The 15158-nt window shown below is 36.5% G+C and overlaps 2 protein-coding genes across 2 annotated transcripts; both read right to left on the bottom strand.

Annotated features, from left to right (window-relative positions):
* Window positions 1-583: 583 nt before the first annotated feature.
* On the bottom strand, window positions 584-3567 carry LOC110867904 (12S seed storage globulin 1). The gene is made up of 3 exons (XM_022116961.2): window positions 3276-3567; window positions 1008-1728; window positions 584-889 (listed from the first exon to the last, which is right to left on the bottom strand). Exons 1-3 carry the CDS (start codon window positions 3469-3471, stop codon window positions 736-738), a joined length of 1071 nt encoding a protein of 356 aa, XP_021972653.1. The 5' UTR covers window positions 3472-3567; the 3' UTR covers window positions 584-735.
* Window positions 3568-5797: 2230 nt separating this feature from the next.
* On the bottom strand, window positions 5798-6576 carry LOC110899352 (glutathione S-transferase T3-like). The gene is made up of 2 exons (XM_022146257.1): window positions 6366-6576; window positions 5798-6276 (listed from the first exon to the last, which is right to left on the bottom strand). The coding sequence occupies exons 1-2, from the start codon at window positions 6574-6576 to the stop codon at window positions 5798-5800; spliced, it is 690 nt and encodes a 229-aa protein (XP_022001949.1).
* Window positions 6577-15158: the final 8582 nt, after the last annotated feature.

Raw genomic sequence — 15158 nt, forward strand, 5'->3', positions numbered from 1 at the left:
GGATTATATTATTCGTGTAAGACATGTGTTTATTCAAATCGTGCAATACATGAGTTTTTAAAAGATGTAACTATTTTATTACTTAGTATATAAAATTATATTTATTCAACCCGTGTAATACACGGGGTTCTAACCTAGTATATACTATATAGGAAGTTCTTATATAAGATTCTTCCAACCATATTGGTTTAAGGATTCAATTTATAAATATGTTAATAATCTTCATAAACTTGTTACAATTAATAAACAATCAACCTATTATAAACATGTTTTTTAAGTTTTATAAAAGATGCAATAATCTTATAAATGTGTTTATAAACTACAAATGTGTTTATTCTTTAAAACACTAGGGATTCCAGGAATATGTTCTTGATGAACAATAAGAACACATTCATGTTCCGAAGAACACACTTTAGCACAATACGTCAAGTCCTTGTCAGATGACTAGTTATTATCTGTTATTAAAGATAATAATAATCATTAAAGCTTTCAACTAAAACTACAGATAAATAATCGGGTAACCAGTTTGAAATTTTCAAACAAATTCCAAAGCACCCACATAATATAACTGAAAGCAAAAGGATAAAACCAAAAGAAAAAGACACTAAGATAGTACCATAAAACTTGGATCAGCAAAAGCAAACAACCAAAAATCTTTGAAGAAAAAACAAACATCCATAATCCACAAGCATTATTAACTAACAATAAAACTAAAGCATTCACCCATCACTCTCATCATTTACTTGGAGCAAAGAAGATTTCACTGTTCATCCTCTTCGAGCGGAACGTCTTCTCCACCTCAGGCGTCACATTGAACGATGCCTGCAGAACCTCAGGAGACAACGCCTTCCACACTGATGTTCTTCCCGCCATGTGAGTGAATATCGGACTGCCATACATTAAACATTTTTACATTATTAGTAAATCTTATTCAGCCCATACAAAAATGACAGTTACCCAACCAGCCCGCCAGACCAGCCCATCGGGTTGAAAAACAGAAGACTTACTTGGGAGTAGTGATAATAGAGAACCATTCCAACCCATCGTTGTCCGAAATCTTGGAAACAACAAAGAACCTAGGAACAATGAACAAATTCCCGGCTTTCACGGTCGTTTCAAGAACGCGTTTGCCATCAACACCAACAATCTGAGCGCGTCCACTGCCCCTAACAATGTACGTCACTTGAAGCGCAGAATCACACGAAAATCCCGGGGAACACATAGCATTACCATCCAACCGCACAAGATCAGCACCTAAACCGACTTCACCAACCAATGGCAAATTCTTCGTGTTCAAAACCACCACTCGACCGCCACCCTTTATGTCAACATCCAACGGTGCGTCTAAACAGTTCAACGCCATCCCATTTCTATGGTCTTTGTTGGGCTCGGGCATTTTGGCATTAGCGTCAACTTTGATGATTCCGTTGTCTTTTTGGTTTCCGACTAGTGCTTTGGCGGTGGATTCGTCTACGTCCCATGCACGACACACGAATTCCATTGAGAAACCAGTGAAGATGCCATTGGAACCGGTTAAGAAGAAGTCAGTGAACGAGCCTGGTTTGTGGGCGGTTTTGGTGTCGCCTAAGAAAAGGATTTGGAGCTCGGTGTCTTCTTTGTTGTACCACCATGTGACTACACCGAATGGGAGGGCGATTGCGTCACCGGTTTTGATTGCGAGCACCTTTTCTTCTTTCTCGGGTAGAACAATACCGGCTACTCCATTGCCTAAGTTAAATTGTATGATTCAAAACAAATTACAAAGTATAAGTATGAAAATATAGTTAATATGAGTTGTGAAACGTCTATACTTAAAGAGAAAACACATATCATAAGTTCATAACAAGACATTAAAACAAATATTCAACTGTAAAAAAGCTAAAAGGAATGAATAAATAACCAAACAAACGGTATCACATTGGTAGGCAATGAGAAGGGGATTGATAACTAATAGTTGAGTTGCCCAAAAAATAACTTCCCCAAATTCAATTATTGAATATTGAACCATGTGTTTCATGTTATCCACATTATTTGACTCTGCTTGCACTTGATAATAGATTATTAGAAACTCAATAGAAAAGTAATTGTTTACAAAAGGTGGGTGGATAGAACATCATCTGCCAGCAACGAATCGATTCGGATCAAGGTAGTGAGGAATAAACTAATGGTTTTCCAGATCACTTTTGGATTCAGTTAATTTAATATAAAACATATGATTGATCTAAAGGATATCACTAGTCAAACAATTATAAAAACATGAAGGATTAACAAATGTGTGTGCATCCTGTGAATCAGTCTAAACTAAAGGATAACACAAAATCAATTGACAGTACTTCAGAATCAAGTTATTAATCATAACCACATAAACAGCTAAGATTTCAAAACCTAATCATGATCCGAATCAGGATAATCGAACAATCCATAACATAATCCAAATAACACAATTCAAAACCGGACCTTGAAGAACACAAGCAACGTTTAATTGATCTAAATAACTCCACTAATTAAAGGATATATGGACATGAAGGATTAACAAGGATCAGCATACAAAACTATCAGTCACATAACAATTATGTGCGCGTTATGTGTCGTTTATAAGTTTAACAAACACAAAATCGATTATCAGTACATGAAATCAATCTACCGATGAAAACACAAATTAAACAGCTACGATTATAATTTACAAAACCTAATCATGATCAGTACCTTGAAGAACATAAAGCAGCTTATAATTAATCCGATGACTCCACTAATTAAACGATATAAGAACATGAACAATTAACAACGATCTAAACTATCAATCACGTAACAATTATGTGTCAGTTTTTGGTCTAATAAACACAAAACCGATCAACAGTACTAGCGAATTAAATCTACTTATCAAAACACAAATTAAACAGCTACAATTCCAAAACCTGATCGATATAAGAACATGAACGATTAACAGGTTCGAAACAGCATCGGTTGTGAATTTAACAAACACAAAATCAATTAACAGTAGTAGCGAATAAAATCTACTGATCAAAACACGAATTAAACAGCTACAATTCCAAAACCTGATCGATATAAGAACATGATCACGATTAACAGGTTCGAAACAGTGTCGGTTGTGAATTTAACAAACACAAAATCAATTAACAGTAGTTGCGAATCAATCAAATCAACTAATCAAAACACAAATTAAACAGCTACAATTACAACTTACAAAACCTAATCACAATCAGAACCACAACAATGGACACAAACAATCGAAATAAGGCAATTAAGATCGGTACCTTGAAGAACATAAGCAACTTTGGCGGAATCTGAATACCGCGGGAGAGCGAGACCGTTCTTCTCAAGGAAAAGTTTACCGGCACCGATGTTACCTTGCTTGAGCATGGGGAGATCGTTAGGGCACCATGCATGGTACGATCCACCGGCTCCTCCGTAGACCTTCTGAGCGAGTTTGGGTGACAAATCAATATCCATTGCAAAATGATTAGAGAAGAAAATTGGGAGGGAGTGAGTGAGTATATGATGATGAGCAGAGGTTAGGGGTATATATAGTGGAAGATGGGTGTAACAGAATTGTGTGAATGAGAATACGGAAATTGTGGGGACTCGATCCGGTAAATAAAATTAAAATTGAATTGAATTTTTCATAAAACCAGGCAAATGTTTTTTTATAGATAGGGATATATATTATCATCAAAATCATAAGAGTGTATAATAAATTGTGATAAAAGTATGTTATATTTTTATAGATAGGGATATATATTATCAAAATCATAAGAATGTATAATAAATTGTGATAAAAGTATGTTATATGTGTCCGGTTCTTATAGTGTTTTATTAAAAAAAAAAAAAAATTAAACCGGTTCACTCTTTGACTAGAATTGAATTCAAGACCTAAGTGGCTATTGCGTCTCTACCTTGTTACCTGTATAATATTAGCTTTATATTGCTTTATACTGTATCGCGTTACATTATATTAATTTCATATTATATTATATCATATTACATTATACCATATTATGAGATTATATGTATAATACTAACTCTATATTGTATTATATATTGTATTATATTGTATGACGTTATACGATATTATGAGATAACAAAATAAATCAAATTGAACTTTAATTTCTGTTTTGTAGTGGATCTGAACCGATTTAACTATGTGAATTTTATATGGATTAGTCTTTTAAAATTCGTACCGTTAAAGATAAATAAATACAATATATACCCAACAAATATTTTTTTTATTATTTTTTTCAAGTTATAAACAAAGACTGAAAAGATATGTAGAACTAACTACCGGATAGAATATTGTTTTTTTTTTTTTTTTTTTTGAAAGGCGGATATAATATTGTTAATTTCGTTTGATCCAAACTGTATAGAGTTTTGTAAAAATAATAAATTTGAATGGGTGATTATCTGTTTGTTTGAACTATAAATTTCAAAATATTGACAATAGATAAAGAAGTGGGGGTGTTTGGGATTGTAGCCAACTTATAACTTATACTTTTTGAAAAGTTAAATGATGTTTGGGATTGAGAGTGTATGTGAGGAGAAAAGTTAATAAGGGGCTGTTTGGCTAAGCTTTTCAAAATGACTTATTTGCTTATTTGCTTTTCTGAAAAGCAAATAAGTCAATAAGCTGTTTTGAAAAGCTTTAAAATGGAGCTTTTCAAAATGACTTATTTACTTATTTGCTTTTCAGAAGGCAAATAAGCAAATAAGTCATTTTGAAAAGCTTAGCCAAACAGGCCCTAAGTCACTCCATTGTGACTTAGACCATGTGTAGTGGGGCGTTTTTTTTAAAAAAAAATTGAAAAAAAACGCCCCTAGCCCCACTACGCCCGGCGTTAGCCGGCGTTATTTTCAAATAAAATGGATGTTGGCGTTATTTTTAAAACCTGAACATGCAAGAGGGGAATGTTGACTTGCAGTGCATTTGACCAATGAGAATGCCAATGTCTGATGAGTTAATTAATGCCCCACACTTTTGCAAAGGGAGTAACAGCTTTTTCTTTGTCACAGCCAATGAGAAAGTAGTATGTGTTTTCTTTTTTTTTTTTTAATGATTGAAAGGGGTAGTATTTGGGCATTATTAGAATAATGCCCCACTACACCACTTTTGCTATAATGCCCCATTGCTGACTAGGACGTCACGTGTCGGATAATGCCCCATGGTGGGGGCATTATACCACATTACCACTACACATGGTCTTATTAACTTTTCCAAAAAGTCATAAGGAATTTAGAAAAGCTAAGCCAAACACCCCCTAAGGCTATGAGGTGTGGATGGAGCCCCAAGGGGCTTTATCATGCCATGTAGGATCTATGTCCCCGCCATGTCAGCAAAGGGGCTTTATCATTCCCCCTTTAATTTGGAGGGTGTAGATGGAGCCCTGTGTAATGATTAAGTAATTATTTATTTAAATATTAATTTTTTTAAATTTAATGGCAATTTTAATAACTACAAAATTAAAAATAAAAACATAATTTCATTAAAAAAAAACTATAAAGTCAAAAAAAAACACATTACATTCTAGGAAAAAAAAAACATACCATACTAGAAAAAAAAGGCAACATACTTAAAAAAAACTACATATATTTGGCCCGAATTTGTGCCTTACAAGCCTCTAAAATGACTCGGTCCTCCTCCGAGACATGTGACAGATCACTTGCGAGAAAGTCCATGTCTCTCGCAATTTGTTTCTCCATTTTCATTTCTTGTTCTTTTTCCCTAATGGAGATTATTTGCTTCAGATCTGCCTGGAACTCGGTAATCTTTGGCGGGCCATCTGATTTAGTAGACTTTACTTTTATCCCTACCAGTTGGACGAGACAGCTCTTGGGGTTCTTCAAACTCGTCAGCATCCTCGTTTAGATTAATTACTGTACGAGCATCTGACCCAGAAGGTTCGGTGGTGGATGTCGATTTGGACCGTTTGGATCTAGGGCGGGTTGGGTCGAACGGTGGCACAAGGTGCCACTTTGGAGATTTGCGAAGAAGCTCCCATGTGGTTACCAGGTTAAACATATGCCCTTGGTGCATTCTATACTCGGTGTGGGCTTCGGTCATGATATCGACATCGCTCGCACCACTTCTCCTTCGAGTGTTATTGACGAGGTTATTGTATATGTTGTTGAAGTTGCTAACCTTCGTCCTCAAAGCCCCCCACTTTCCCGAAAAAGAGTCGGGGGTTCGATACACGCCACGACCCATTGCGGCGAAAAACTTATCGCGTATACGACCCCAAAATGCCTTTATGTCTTGGTCGTCTCCTAAAAAATATTATTTAGACAAGCATAAAAAATATTATTTAGACAAGCATAAAAAATAGTATTTAGACAAGCATAAAAAAATTATTTACCAACAATCTCGTCCTCCGACACGTCGAGCCAAGCTTTTGCCAACTCGAACTCTTCCTTAGGCGACCAAAATTCTACCTTCTTTGTCGCACGTTTTTCGGTCTCATCCTTCTTTTTATGGCTTCTTTTTTTGATAGAAGATGATTCGACTTGGGTCTCGGGAACAAATTCCGGTTCGCTTGTGTCTTGGGCGGGTATGTTTGGTGGTGGCATGTTTGGCGGAAAAAAAGGGGTTGAGAATAATACCCGAAATATGGAGGCATCGGTTGAGTGGTGGGATGAGGAGAAGTTGGTGGCATTGGATAATATCCAACCTCCCCCGTACGCGGGTCTCGGCGATAGCGGTCCTCTTGCTCGTTGTTTTGCAAAGTTTGCCAATACGGATTGGTCGGATCCCATGGGTTGTTTGGGTTGTTAGCAAACATTGTTGGAAGTTTTTAAAAAAATGAAGAGAGTTGTATAAAAATGGAGGTAGAGAGTGAAAGGAATGATTTAAAAAGAGGTAGAAGTTGATATTTATAGTGTGATTTTATAAATAAAATAAAAAGTAAATTTTTTTTTTAAATTTTGACCGTTTCAACAGTCCAAAACATTCAATTTATCTTGGTCCCTGTGCGTTGCCACTCGCCATAGCGGTGGCGGAGCATCAATGACGCCCCGGCTATGGCGCCGGGGGTGTGGTTGAATTTGGAGGGGGGCGCTATAGGCGGCCAGGTGGTGAAGGGTGACGCCCCACATCCTAAGCCTAAGTACATTTATAAGGCCAAGGCCTTCTACACCTGTTATTTTTTTCAAATATCTGGAATTTAAGCATCCCTTCACCGTCAATAGGTGGACAAGAATTGGAATTTTATTAACACTAAAATAACAAGCCATTTCGACATTCCGGCATTGGCCAACTGTTAGAGACTTTTATCTTTTGGTGAGAACATTAGAGTTCAATTCTTGATATGGGATAGATTATGATTAATTTGGTGTAATTTAGAAGTATGAGTAAAGTAACATTCTATTAGAAAAACTTGACATATAACAAAAAAAAATAATAATAAAATTTAAAGAATTCGATTTCAAAAAGTCTACAAGATTATCTCCTGTCGATTAAGATGCATATAATATTTGTAGTTGAATAGGTGCTTTCAAAATTGATACCTCTACTGTTAGATATTGTAAGTATATCACAGGTTAAAAGAATGTGGAGTGCACACTTATTTAAGTTTAGATTTTAACATTTAAGAACTTTATTGGTCTAAGGAAGCAACAACGCCCCTTTAGCAGGGCCCGGGAATAGCGCCTCCAGGAGCGAGGTCCAAGAGGCACCAGCACCTTGCTAGAGTTCCAGATATTTTATTTAAATTGTTTCATTAAAAAATCATTAGAAGTTTTATATTCTATGAATTTGTTAAAATATCCTATAAAATATTCTATTTTATTACATAATTCTCAGTTTAAATGTTTGCCTTTTTTATTTTCTAACCGTTACCTTTTTTTTTTCTTTTGTGATTGAGGTTTTTGGCTTTGGGCTCCTTTCCTCGTTATGGGCTGTTCTTCTTGCTTTGGGCTTGAGGGCTTCGTGTGATCCGGCTATATATGAGTCTCCTTGGGATCCTGGATGAAGTCGTCTCACACTACTCCTTCTCGAACATTACTGCATCTGCTCTCACTTGGTTCCTCACACGTACATTCGTGAGGGTTTTGATCTCTTTCGTGTTAACCTTTTGATTACATTTGTACACCAGTCAATCTGTGATGACTTGGTGATTTCTTTGTACTGGTTTAGTGAAGAAGTTCTAATAAAGTGTTTCTTTTCATTGTTGATTCATCCCTAATTCTCTGACATGGTATCAGAGCTCCAAGGTTAAGTTGGTGCTCTGGTAGTCTTCCGCTGCAATCGCCGGTGCTTGCTTATCCGTATATCAGTCCAAGGACTCTGATCTAGGGTTACGACGGAGGTGCTTGAAATCTTGGTAGTTCAGTGGGCCACTGGTTGATTATCTGGTCACTGATTGCTTGTGGTTGTTGTGCCGCCGCTGGAAGAACGAAACCCTAAATTTTAGGGTTTTACTCGTACCTGTTGTTTGAAGGATTTCTCGTTGGTCCCTTTTTGGGCAAACCAACAGATCTATTCTCTGTCTTCTGATCAAGGTTGTGTAACCCTAAGTGAAGGTTACAAACCTTGATTCCTTTGGATTTTGCTTGCACCCACTGTGAGATCGTTCTTTCTCTTTTTTATTTCTGTCTTGCATCATCATTTGTTGTGTCTAGGCATCTTTGATACCGGGTGTTTAGGTGAGACCGGTTTGATTTGGGGATACAGAGAGGGTTCACTCTGTTGCATATTACTTTGTGTCTAGAGCTCCCTGAATACTGTCTGCGGAGGCACCTTTGAGTGATGAACCTCTGATCGGACCTCTGTTTAGGCTTCGCTTTTTGACCTTGTCCGTGCTTGCTACTTCCTGTTTTCGCTGTGTTTCTTATTTTTTGCTTACTTCTGTGTTACTTGACTACTTGCCTGGTTTTATTATCTCTGTGTTTACCTGTCTTATTGTTCTATTTATGCAAGTATGCCTGATACAGATGATCAAATTGTGACCTCTGTTACTCTGATTAGTAAATTAGATGCTAGCGACCCGTTATACTTGCATGCTAGTGACTCAAGTAGTCTTTCTATTGTCAATGTTAAACTAAAAGGAACCGAAAACTATGTTGTCTGGTCCAATGCTATGAAACTTGCTTTAACTGCCAAGAACAAGTTAGGCTTTATTAATGGTACTTGTACTAAATCAACTAAAGATGATGTTCTGGCTAGTCAGTGGGATAGATGCAATTCTGTTGTGCTAACTTGGATTCTCAATTCTGTCTCTGAAGAACTGTATGTTGGTCAAGTTTACTCTAGCCTTGCTAGTGAAGTCTGGAGTGACTTAAAGGACACTTATGATAGGGTAGATGGCTCAGTTGTGTTCGGATTATACCAAAAAATTAATTCTGTTAGCCAAAAAACTCAACACTATGTGGAAACAATTTGATGCCATGGTTCAATTACCTTCATGTACTTGTGATGCCTCTTCTAAATACAATGAATTCAGTCAACTGATTAAGCTTATGCAGTTCCTGATGGGATTAGATGACATTTATCAGCCTGTAAGAACAAATCTTTTAACCAGGGACCCTTTACCCACTGTTAAAACTGTTTTTTCCATTATTTCTAGAGAAGAATCACACAGAGATTCTAATAAATCGTCAAAGGTTCCTAATGTTGGGTTCGCTGCCAAAACAACTCAATACAATGACAATAAAAAACGTTTTAACAAAGGGCCTAATCCCAACCTAAAGTGTACTCACTGCAATAAGCTTGGTCATGTGATTGAAAAATGTTTTGAGCTCCACGGTTATCCCCCAAACTACAGAAATAAACCTGGTCAAAACAGTTCCCAATGGTCAAAAACAAGTGTGTCTGCTAATAATTCTGTTGCAAATTCTATGAATGACCAATCTGCTAGTACTTCCTTGAACTCTTTATCTGCTGATCAATTCTCCAAGCTGCTAGGTCTGCTAAATGAAAATAAGATGGAAGACTCTCACAAATCTAATATGAGTGGTAAGTGTTATAGTTCCTGCTCGTCGCTAGGAGTCTATAAAAATACTTATTGCTTCAACACCAGTTTTTTCCATCGAAATAGACTTAAATGGATTATTGATTCAGGAGCTAACCAACATATGGTTATGAACAATGATAATATGTTTAATCTAGTAGATGTGTCTGATTATGATATTACTGTAAAACACCCTAATGGAACTGATGCTAAGGTGAAACAAATAGGATGTTTTAAACTTTCTGAAGACGTGATCTTAAAAGATGTTTTTGTCGTCCCTGAATACTGTGTTAATCTCATATCTGTTCACAAACTATCAAAAGATAATAAACTGAAAGTTGTTTTTGATGAACATAATTGTTATATCCAGGATGTGTTCTTAAGGAAAAACCTGGTGATTGGTAGACAAACTGATGGCCTCTATTTTTGTGGTAATTCGAGTAATCCTATCATTGCTTGTTTTAACAAAACCGAAACAATAAAGCTCTGGCATTCCAGACTTGGTCATCCCTCGGACCAAGTCCTACATGTTCTAAAACTTAAAACCGATTCAAGTCAAGTTGAGCCTTGTGACACATGTCACAAAGCTAAACAGCACAGAATCCCTTTTCCCTTAAGTGATAATAAATCTAAACATGTCGGTGATTTAGTGCATCTTGATGTTTGGGGTCCATACAAACGGCCCAGCCTCGATGGTTACAAGTTTTTTCTCACCATAGTTGATGACTACTCGAGGGCTGTATGGGTCTATCTTATGAAATCTAAAACTGGGGTGTTTGACAACATAAAAAACTTTTATGAATTGATTAAAACTCAATTCGAGACAAAGATCAAAATCTTTAGAAGTGATAATGGGTCTGAGTTTATAAATTCTCAAATGGAAAATTTTGTTAAAACTAATGGAATTCTTCATTAAACTTCTTGTACCTACACACCCCAACAAAATGGGATTGCAGAAAGAAAACACCGACACCTTCTGAACATTACTAGAGCTTTATTATTTCAATCTGGTGTTCCTTTAAGATTCTGGTCTGAATGTGTGCTTACTGCTGCTTATCTGATTAACAGGACCCCCTCTTCTGTGTTAGGTGGTAGAACTCCCTATGAGTTGCTGTATGGTTTTGAACCTTCTCTTAATCACTTGAAAGTTTTTGGATGTCTATGTTATTTTACTATCTTAACCAACTCTGATAAACTCGAAGAAAGAGCTGAACGGTGCGTTTTCATGGGATACTCTAATTTAAAAAAGGGATACAAACTTTGGAGTTTGGATCAAAGGACATTCTCCTTCTCAAGAGATGTCAGTTTTTATGAAACCGTTTTTCCCTTTAAAACTAAGTTGTTTTCTGAAACTGATTTAGATAAAACCAATTCTTTAAATCACTCAAACTTTTTTGATATCTATGAAACTTCAAGTGATATAAATCCCAATGATGAAGAGAAGGAGCCTACTGATTCTGTACCTGAGACACAGCAACACAATAACTCAAATGGGCCAATTGATGTTGCTGATGCTCAGCAGTCTCTTCCTTTAGATGACATGGCTAATGATCAGCATCATAGTGAGCCTCAAACTGAGTCTGTGAGGGCTGAGTCTAGTGGTACAAATGACGAATCTGTCCTTCCTGAGGGTAACCAACCTTTCCTTAGAAAATCAACTAGACATGTATCTGCTCCTAAAAGATTCAATGACTTTGTTGTTGGAAATGCTAAATACGGCTATGATAAAGTTGTTAGCTATGCTAATCTGTCTAGTGACAATATGTGCTTTGCTGCTAATTTAAATAAAATGACTGAACCTGTTAGCTATAGAGAAGCATGTAAGGATAAAAGATGGATAGATGCCATGAATGATGAGCTCTCTGCTTTATACAGTAATGATACTTGGGACTTAGTCGACCCTCCAAGGGGAAAGAAACCCATTGGTTGCAAATGGGTTTACAAAATTAAATACAAATCAAGTGGTGAAATTGATAGGTTTAAAGCCAGGCTTGTTGCCAAGGGCTTTAGTCAAGTTGAGGGCATAGACTTTGAAGAGACCTTTTCTCCTGTAGTCAAGATGGTCACAGTTAGATGTATTATCAGCCTATCTGTTCAAAATAACTGGCCCATTTATCAACTTGATGTGAATAATGCTTTTCTTTATGGTAGTTTAAAGGAGGAGGTGTACATGACTCCTCCTGATGGTCTAAACATTGATAAAAATAACAAAGTATGTAGACTAAAAAGATCCCTTTATGGTCTAAAACAGGCCCCTCGAATGTGGAATGAAAAACTTGTTCAAGTTCTTGTCAAACTTGGTTTTAATCAGTCCAAATGTGATCATTCTATGTTCATAAAATCCAATAACTCTGTGTTTATTGTGTTATTAGTCTATGTGGACGACATTGTGCTTACAGGTAATAATCCTGATGAAATTAATAATATCAAAATCCTTTTAAAAAAGTAATTTCAAATAAAAGACCTGGGACTGTTGAAATACTTTCTTGGCATTGAAGTTATCAAAAACAATGATGATATTTGTCTTACACAAAGAAAGTATTGTATGGATCTCCTAAATGAATATGGTATGAGTGGTTGCAAACCTTTTAGTTGTCCTATTGAACAGAACTATATTTTAACCAAGTTAAGTAAAAATGAAGTTCAAAAAGATGCTAATGTCACTGAGTACCAAAAGCTGGTTGGGAAACTTATTTATTTATCTCACACCCGTCCAGATATTGCATATGCCGTTCATTATCTTTCTCAATATATGCATAAACCAACCGAGGCACACTCTCAGATAGCTTTTCGGTTACTGAGATATTTAAAAGGTGCACCCGGTCTTGGCATCATGTTTAAACAAAGTGATACTTTTCAGTTGACAGCTTATGCAGATTCCGATTGGGCCAAATGTGTTGACAACAGGAGGTCTGTTACAGGGTATTGTATTTTCCTTGGAAACTCCTTGGTTTCTTGGAAAAGCAAGAAGCAAAGTGTAGTTTCTCGTTCCTCTGCTGAAGCCGAGTACAGATCCATGTGTAGTGCTGCTTGTGAAATTCTGTGGTTAACAAACATTCTAAGGGAGTTGGGGATTCAAGTTAATCTTCCAGTTACTCTCAGATGTGACAATACTGCTGCCATCTCTATAGCTGCAAACCCAGTATTTCATGATAAAACAAAACACTTTGAGGTTGACCTTTTCTTCCTAAGGGAAAAGATTGTTGCAGGTATCATCAAAACAGCAGGCATTCAATCTGAATTTCAACTTGCTGATCTTTTCACAAAAGGCCTCATGCCAAGAAGCCACGACGAAATGTGTAAGTCTTTGGGTTTGGAAAATCTGTTTAAACATTTAAACTGAGGGGGGGGTGTTAAAATATCCTATAAAATATTCTATTTTATTACATAATTCTCAGTTTAAATGTTTGCCTTTTTTATTCTACCTTCTTTGTCGCACGTTTTTCGGTCTCATCCTTCTTTTTATGGCTTCTTTTTTTGATAGAAGATTATTCGACTTGGGTCTCGGGAACAAATTCCGGTTCGCTTGTGTCTTGGGCGGGTATGTTTGGTGGTGGCATGTTTGGCGGAAAAAAAAGGGGTTGAGAATAATACCCGAAATATGGAGGCATCGGTTGAGTGGTGGGATGAGGAGAAGTTGGTGGCATTGGATAATATCCAACCTCCCCCGTACGCGGGTCTCGGCGATAGCGGTCCTCTTGTTCGTTGTTTTGCAAAGTTTGCCAATACGGATTGGTCGGATCCCATGGGTTGTTTGGGTTGTTAGCAAACATTGTTGGAAGTTTTTAAAAAAATGAAGAGAGTTGTATAAAAATGGAGGTAGAGAGTGAAAGGAATGATTTAAAAAGAGGTAGAAGTTGATATTTATAGTGTGATTTTATAAATAAAATAAAAAGTAAATTTTTTTTTTTAAATTTTGACCGTTTCAACGGTCCAAAACATTCAATTTATCTTGGTCCCTGTGCGTTGCCACTCGCCATAGCGGTGGCGGAGCATCAATGACGCCCCGGCTATGGCGCCGGGGGTGTGGTTGAATTTGGAGGGGGGCGCTATAGGCGGCCAGGTGGTGAAGGGTGACGCCCCACATCCTAAGCCTAAGTACATTTATAAGGCCAAGGCCTTCTACACCTGTTATTTTTTTCAAATATCTGGAATTTAAGCATCCCTTCACCGTCAATAGGTGGACAAGAATTGGAATTTTATTAACACTAAAATAACAAGCCATTTCGACATTCCGGCATTGGCCAACTGTTAGAGACTTTTATCTTTTAGTGAGAACATTAGAGTTCAATTCTTGATATGGGATAGATTATGATTAATTTGGTGTAATTTAGAAGTATGAGTAAAGTAACATTCTATTAGAAAAACTTGACATATAACAAAAAAAAAAAAATAATAAAATTTAAAGAATTCGATTTCAAAAAGTCTACAAGATTATCTCCTGTCGATTAAGATGCATATAATATTTGTAGTTGAATAGGTGCTTTCAAAATTGATACCTCTACTGTTAGATATTGTAAGTATATCACAGGTTAAAAGAATGTGGAGTGCACACTTATTTAAGTTTAGATTTTAACATTTAAGAACTTTATTGGTCTAAGGAAGCAACAACGCCCCTTTAGCAGGGCCCGGGAATAGCGCCTCCAGGAGCGAGGTCCAAGAGGCACCAGCACCTTGCTAGAGTTCCAGATATTTTAATTAAATTGTTTCATTAAAAAATCATTAGAAGTTTTATATTCTATGAATTTGTTAAAATATCCTATAAAATATTCTATTTTATTACATAATTCTCAGTTTAAATGTTTGCCTTTTTTATTTTCTAACCGTTACCTTTTTTTTTCTTTTGTGATTGAGGTTTTTGGCTTTGGGCTCCTTTCCTCGTTATGGGCTGTTCTTCTTGCTTTGGGCTTGAGGGCTTCGTGTGATCCGGCTATATATGAGTCTCCTTGGGATCCTGGATGAAGTCGTCTCACACTACTCCTTCTCGAACATTACTGCATCTGCTCTCACTTGGTTCCTCACACGTACATTCGTGAGGGTTTTGATCTCTTTCGTGTTAACCTTTTGATTACATTTGTACACCAGTCAATCTGTGATGACTTAGTGATTTCTTTGTACTGGTTTAGTGAAGAAGTTCTAATAAAGTGTTTCTTTTCATTGTTGATTCATCCCTAATTCTCTGACAGAATTGCATTAGAATTTTGG

Source organism: Helianthus annuus, chromosome 1 (genome assembly GCF_002127325.2).
Source record: "Helianthus annuus cultivar XRQ/B chromosome 1, HanXRQr2.0-SUNRISE, whole genome shotgun sequence".
Classification (NCBI taxonomy): Eukaryota; Viridiplantae; Streptophyta; class Magnoliopsida; order Asterales; family Asteraceae; genus Helianthus; species Helianthus annuus.

Bases quoted from the DNA above. Each gene is read 5' to 3' on its own strand.
- LOC110899352 (XM_022146257.1), bottom strand. From the start codon at position 6,576: ATGCCACCACCAAACATACCCGCCCAAGACACAAGCGAACCGGAATTT. The intron at 6,277-6,365 runs GTAAATAATTTT...AATATTTTTTAG, and splicing joins GTCGGAGGACGAGATTGTTG to GAGACGACCAAGACATAAAG.
- LOC110867904 (XM_022116961.2), bottom strand. From the start codon at position 3,471: ATGGATATTGATTTGTCACCCAAACTCGCTCAGAAGGTCTACGGAGGA. The intron at 1,729-3,275 runs GTACCGATCTTA...AATTTAACTTAG, and splicing joins AGTTGCTTATGTTCTTCAAG to GCAATGGAGTAGCCGGTATT. The intron at 890-1,007 runs GTAAGTCTTCTG...AATGTATGGCAG, and splicing joins TCTATTATCACTACTCCCAA to TCCGATATTCACTCACATGG.